This window comes from Oryza sativa, chromosome 2 (genome assembly GCF_034140825.1).
Source record: "Oryza sativa Japonica Group chromosome 2, ASM3414082v1".
Classification (NCBI taxonomy): domain Eukaryota; kingdom Viridiplantae; phylum Streptophyta; class Magnoliopsida; order Poales; family Poaceae; genus Oryza; species Oryza sativa.
The window spans coordinates 35,539,572-35,545,801 of NC_089036.1; the positions used below are offsets into that span (position 1 = coordinate 35,539,572).

General features: G+C 41.1%; 1 protein-coding gene across 2 annotated transcripts; it reads left to right on the forward strand.

The window, feature by feature from the left end:
- The first annotated feature begins 155 nt into the window (after positions 1–155).
- On the forward strand, positions 156–5,522 carry LOC4331145 (uncharacterized). 2 transcript variants are annotated; one of them, XM_015771414.3, is made up of 6 exons: positions 156–326; positions 1,076–1,405; positions 1,844–2,392; positions 2,874–2,938; positions 3,007–3,547; positions 3,911–5,522. In XM_015771414.3, exons 2-6 carry the CDS (start codon positions 1,232–1,234, stop codon positions 5,198–5,200), a joined length of 2,619 nt encoding a protein of 872 aa, XP_015626900.1. In that variant the 5' UTR covers positions 156–326; positions 1,076–1,231; the 3' UTR covers positions 5,201–5,522. The 2 variants fall into 2 exon arrangements, with proteins under 2 accessions (XP_015626900.1, XP_015626899.1); XM_015771413.3 differs by having other exon boundaries at positions 1,230–1,405.
- The last annotated feature ends 708 nt before the right edge of the window (positions 5,523–6,230 follow it).

Below are 6,230 nucleotides of genomic sequence, written 5' to 3' on the forward strand. Positions count from 1 at the left end.
AGCTCTAAAGCGTCCAACATCACTAGCCAATTCCCTAAACTACCCTCCCTCAGAAATTCCTCCATGCATGGTTTCTCGGGGGTATTTCCGTCCATCCACACACTGAACGAGAGAGAAGAAGCAACAACAATAAACCGATGGCAGGTAGGCACACCGCACTCCCCCATTCCCTTCCACCCTCTCCCACCCTTTAAAAAAATAATACAAAAATAAGAAAAAGAAGGAGAAGAAGGGAGATTCTCTCTCTCTCTCCTCCTCCCGCTCCCGAATTCCTTCTAGATTATCCCAAATTCTTCGCTGCCAAGCCGCCATCCCGCGGAATCGAGGTAATGGTTATCTTCCCCCCAAGTTTGTTCGTTCGTTCGTTCTAGCTCGATTCCTTGAGCGGATTGTTTCGTTTGATTTGGTTTGGTTTCTTCTAGCGAGGGGAAAGGGTAGGAGGAGCCTGACTTGCTGTGGAAGGTGGTTAGTTTGGGGGGGGGGGGGGAGTGGTTGCATGTGTTTCTTTTGCATGGAAATTTTGCTCATGCCTGGTGAAAGCTGTGGCGCTGATTTGGAGCTCGGAGTTTGTATGTAGAATTGTGAGGATTGATTATGCTTCGTGGGATGGTTGCAAGGAGGAGATGTTGTACTATTTTTGGAGTAGCAATGCTCTCTAGTGTATCTAAACAAGGGAAAGTGGGATGGGGGAATACCACGCATCCGGCTCAAAATGTATGAGGGGTTATCTATTTAGGGTAATGATAATGCTTGATTGATGGGTGGGGTACTGGGTTAAATTTTCCTAATGTAGATATGTGCGTCACTTTCTGAATGGGGTTGTCTTAGCTATCTACTTCTTCACAAGGTGTTGATCTGTATTTGAATGGAAAAAGATTGAGGTTCTTGTTCGATCACTCAAGTTTAATTCACTGATAGAGATAAGCAGCTCTACTTTTGTAATTCTAGAAAGTTGAAAGAGAATGTTTTCACCACCATCTTATTCCCTGATGTAGGCTTTCGCTTAAGTACACTTGTCATTGTTGATTATTATCCTGCTCAGGGATCTAAATAATGAAATTTCATTCTTGCATAGGTGCTGTTCCCCTTGCCTTTGCTTCACCTCTTTTGTATCACTACCGGAACTTTACTCACAGCTGCTCAGTTGTTTCTTTGCTGTCAGCATGGGGGAACATACCTTGTACATTATATACAGCTTGATTTTTGTTTTATCACATTGGCTCTTTCAGGGATGAGCAGCAAGTTCATGATAACCTACAAGAGGAAGCGTGTTACATCACATGTCTATACAGCTGATGGCACCAATCTCAAGTCTTCTGGTGCTTCCAGTAGTGTTCCTGTCAGCAGTTTATCCCCAAAATATGGGGTTGGTGCCGATAATAACATGTTAGAGGAAGATAATTTTGTGAGGAACCTTGACTTGTCACCCTTACTATCTATTTTAGCATTTGATGTTACTCTGTTACATTCCTAAAGAGGGTGTACAATACATAACTACTACTGATATGCACCACTTCCACAAGGAGCGCATGAAACTGCCATGTCAAACAGTACAACATGATGTAGATATTCATATCTAGAAATGTCACTAGTCATGTTTTTTCAGGAATCTAATCTATCGTGCTTTATAATAAAAAATCGTTTAATGAAACCATGATATATGTTTATGTTTTAAAACTGCTGTGTGATAAAGTTCCATGCCATACTAAAAGTTTGTTCTGTATCACTGTGGTGTGTTAATGTTCAATGCTGGAGTATATACTAAAATTTTGTATTTTTGTATTCATAAGTTGATCTAACTTTATTCATATCTGATACTTATTCTCATCTATAAAATTGGCAGTCGACCTCTACAAAGCAACAGGATGTATTTGATTCAAGGGAGCAAGTCATCAAGGAAGAATCACCTAAACAAAGTGCAAATGCACCAGGCAAAGAACGAGCGGAACTTAAGTCACGTGAATCATTATCTCAAAAGGAACAGCCTGAGATATGTTCTACTCATACTGCAATAGGAGACGCATGTGAGAATAAATTAGAATGCATAGATGGCACACATAATCAAAGTCTTGTTTCCAGTTGTGTGCATGCTGACAGGACAACTAATCAGGCAGAAGATTCTAGTGCCTCTGTTTCTGTGGGAGTAAATTCTCATCAGCAGCCGAATAATTCTACCAGGCCTAGCCAATCTAAGAGTAGATTTAGTCCTATGCTTACATTTCATAGGCGAGTTAAAAACAAAATAGGTTTGGAAGAGCCTGCAGCAGGAAGTTGTTCAAGAGATAATGACAAACATTGCTCAAAACTAAGTTGCAACCCACCAAGTTCGCCACTGGATGCTATACCCTTGTGTAGACAAACTGCTGGCAGTTCTTTGGATGTTGAAGATAAGGTATGTTTCTCTCTCATGACCTCATCTTCATGTACTCGTACTTGTACAATAACAGTACTGCTAACTTGACAAAATTTTTGTTAAGCCTATCCATTTGTTTTACTTGTTCATTCTATGCGACTATGTGCAATACTATTGCAAGTGCACATACCAGTGTCAGGAAATAATGCATGTTGTGACTGCAATGGCTAGAGGCATCCAACATTGTCCGTGTAACTTCAACTGAAAGCTTCTATGTGATTCACTTATGCACCATATTCTAGATTCATGTCTTTTCTTTTATAAATTCTTCAAATAAAATCCAATGTGTGTGTCATTGCGACTGCATTCTCTCTACTGCTTGCATTGTCTATACACAATGAGGCTACACTCCTGATAGTTTATGTGTTCATTGACTATGTGCTTTTGCATTTTACCACGTAGAGCATTCAGAATAACTACAGCTTCTATTTAATACTGAGGAAAAGGAATTTATTTACAGGTTACTATAGCGGGAACAAGCACTGGACAATCTGTAATTGTTGACCACTTGCTTGAACAAAAAAGGTAAGACGGTACTATTTGTTTTGTTGATCAGTACATGAACCCGGAACTCATTAATGCTCCTTTTCTAGTTCACACATTCCGAAATCGTCGGTACATCATATGGTTCCCTCGCAGCCTGCTAAAGATGCAAACCAAAGTTCAATCCCAGAAGAAGGTACACCAGTATCTGAGTTCACTAGGGTGCTAGAAACCAGTGAGTCAGATGCAAGAGTGGAGGACTCAAACAGAACACCAGTAGACGCTATTGAAGTACCAAAAGTTATTGAAGTGAAGAGGGATGAACATGGTAATGGACAGACTAATTGTCTACAGTCACCAAGGAAAAATATAAATGTTAATCTTCTGAAACCAACAAATAGATCTGAGGCAGCTGATCTTCTGGAGTCTCAAGATTCAACAAAAAATATTCCAATTATTGTCTTGGACGATGATAGTGATGAGAGGGGCAAAGAGCAGGAAAAATCAGAGGTCCTTGATCAATTAATCCAGGAGAAAAATAAAGGTAGATTTTCTTTGGGGCAGATCAACCTAAATCTAAATTGTGCTGAATTACCACAAGAGAGGCTTCTCAGTTTGGATGAGACATCGGTGTACAAACTAAAAGATCAGGTCAGAATGATAATATTAGTCTATATTTCATGAAGTATTACCTTACATTTTGGCTTTAGTCCATAATCCACATTCCTCATCTTATTTAAAGAGAGAACTTCTTTCTGCAGTGAAGTGGTTTGTACATAATACATTCTGTACCGTTCATTTTAGTAGGATTGGGTGTTCTGTTTCTTTATACTTGCTCTAGGTGTTCAGTAAACTGTATCCTATGTGCTCTTTATTTGAACCACTATCTAGTTTACAAGCTATTGTTTTGCTGATACATGTGTTATAAAAAAGTGCTTACATATGCTTTATTGGATAAGTCCTTGATATTTGTGCTTTGTATTATCTCAAGCATTTTATTTGCACTATTTACAGGATCAATGTGTTCATGAACGAAAGCAAATGTCCCATCCAGTTGAAAGGTTGTTTTTTACAAAGGAGAAGGATGCCATGCACGGTAAAAAACATCATGAAGAAACCTCAACCATGCATAGCTCGTACTCAAATTTATTTGATCCAGCCCCATCATCGTCGTGGATTACTGGGAATTTCAAGGAACCAAGTGTCATGCCATCAGAACTGAAGTTCAGAATATTGGATAAGGCTCCTGAATTCAATTTAGATCTCAAATTGGATAGTTTCCCAGACAGTAGTGTATTAGCCCTTAGGCACGATAAGTTATTTCGTGGAGGCACCTCCAGTGGATCCCATTTTCTGACAGAAAGGCTTGGGACATACTCCTACAAAAGGCACTCTTCCCCGTGGTCAGAAGAAGAATTGGATTTTCTTTGGATTGGAGTTAGGAGGTATGGGACAAATAACTGGAATGCAATGTTGAGGGATAGACGGTTACGGTTTTCTAACTCAAGAAATGCCGAGGATCTTGCTAAGCAATGGGACAAGGAACAAAGAAATCTTCTAGGTGTGGATTTCCTTCAATCACTCAGATCCTCTGCTCGAGGTCCTCCACCGCCTTCACATATACCAGAAGATTACGTTGGAAGCAGTTCTTGGACTGGATGCTCAAAATCTCCATTTCTTTCTGCTCCAACAGACCTTTCATTGGGTGACATGTACCTTCGAAGCGCCCGTACTTCAGAGAGAGGGCAGCATCATTTATCAAACCTGGGCATGTTAAACCTACATGCAACCGACAATGTACCAAGAAATTTGTCTCTGGGAGGTTTCCCTGTTGCTTCCTCCCCATATGGGAGAAGTTCTAGCAAGCGTAGGAGGGCGTCCAAGCTTCCCAAGTCATACTATGACAACAAGGCAGTTTGGTGCCAAGATCCATCAGAGAGGGTGGCTCAGTTCCTTCCCATAAACCAGGAACCAATCAACAATCTTCCTGAGTGGCTGACAAAGGACGCCGAGATGGCGGGCGTACGCCGGCTTGATGCAGATCTGTGGCCGAGCATGCAGGCTCCGGGTCATTCTGCAGCAGACCGACTGAATGAAATGAAGCCTCATGTTCTTCCTGATGGATCACTGAAGCGTGCGCCCAAGAGGAAGGCGGAGTGGCGCGCCTTCAGCAAGAAACTGTTCAAGTCCGGCGATGGCGCCCTGGATCTAAACCAGAGGGCTGCTGCCATCGCCGGACCCCTCGGTGCCATTGGGACTAGTGACACCGGTGCATCGTCTGAAGAGACGGTTTCAGACAGTTGAGTGTATCTCTAGTAGTAGTGATTTAGTCCAGAAAACCTTGTGTCAGTCTGAAGCTGCCTGTATGATTCCGCTGCTGAAGCTGGTAAACAGTAGCAGTATGATCAAAGGTAAAATCGAGTTAAATTTCAGCCAAGTGATTGGATTCAGTTTTTGTAAACATGCATCGATCTGAATTCTGATTACATCCTGTGTAATATATTATTGGCTTGTGTAATCCAAAAAGATTGAACCATATATGCTCGCATGCTGAAAAGGAATTGCGAGTTTTTGTGATTTGCCATGAACCAATTGGTGATCATCCATCGATATGAAGTTTACTGTAGACTGGGCATCTCGAGTAACAAGTTTTTTTTTTCAATCACAGTATAATGTTAGCTGATGCTAGTATGTCTTGCACAGCTTAGTACTTTTATCTTATGGCAGGCTTGGCATCATTGGCCATAACTGAGTCGAGAGCATCTGGATGCATATACTCCCTTTGTCCCATGGTATAGCATACAGTATGTTTTAGCCCTTAACATGGCTATTAAGGGGAGAGAGAGATATATAGAGTTTTTTATTCTTCTTTTTTGGTCTTAGGATGAATGAGGTGTGGTGTTGGTTTGGACTAGTTGGAATGATAACAAAATGAGGGGTTTTTTCACCAAATGATCTAATTGGCCCATTGTTAACGAAAAAAAATCGAACACACCGGCCTGGGAGATCTGCTTAGCTCCTGTGCAGGTCCAAAGATTAATGAGATGCGGGCGTGCCAGTCAGTTTAATCCTGCAATTGACAAGATTTGCAAATAATAGATCAAACAGCCGATCGGCTGACAAGCCGATGGAGTAGTTCCAGCCGATAGCCGATAATAGCCGATGCCGATACCAGCCGATAGCGATAGGGTTTAAGCAATCGGCTATATGTCAAATGTAGATACTGATATAAAGGCCAATGGCTGATGATGATGTAATATAGAAATATAATCCTGCATAAACCAATCAGCTAACAATATGATATAGTAGAACAAGTATTGATCCGAAGGTTAAA

Coding starts and splice junctions, on each gene's coding strand:
- LOC4331145 (XM_015771414.3), top strand. CDS start 1,232: ATGAGCAGCAAGTTCATGATAACCTACAAGAGGAAGCGTGTTACATCA. Junction 1,406..1,843: donor TGTTAGAGGAAGATAATTTT/GTGAGGAACCTT, acceptor TAAAATTGGCAG/TCGACCTCTACAAAGCAACA. Junction 2,939..3,006: donor CACTTGCTTGAACAAAAAAG/GTAAGACGGTAC, acceptor CTCCTTTTCTAG/TTCACACATTCCGAAATCGT.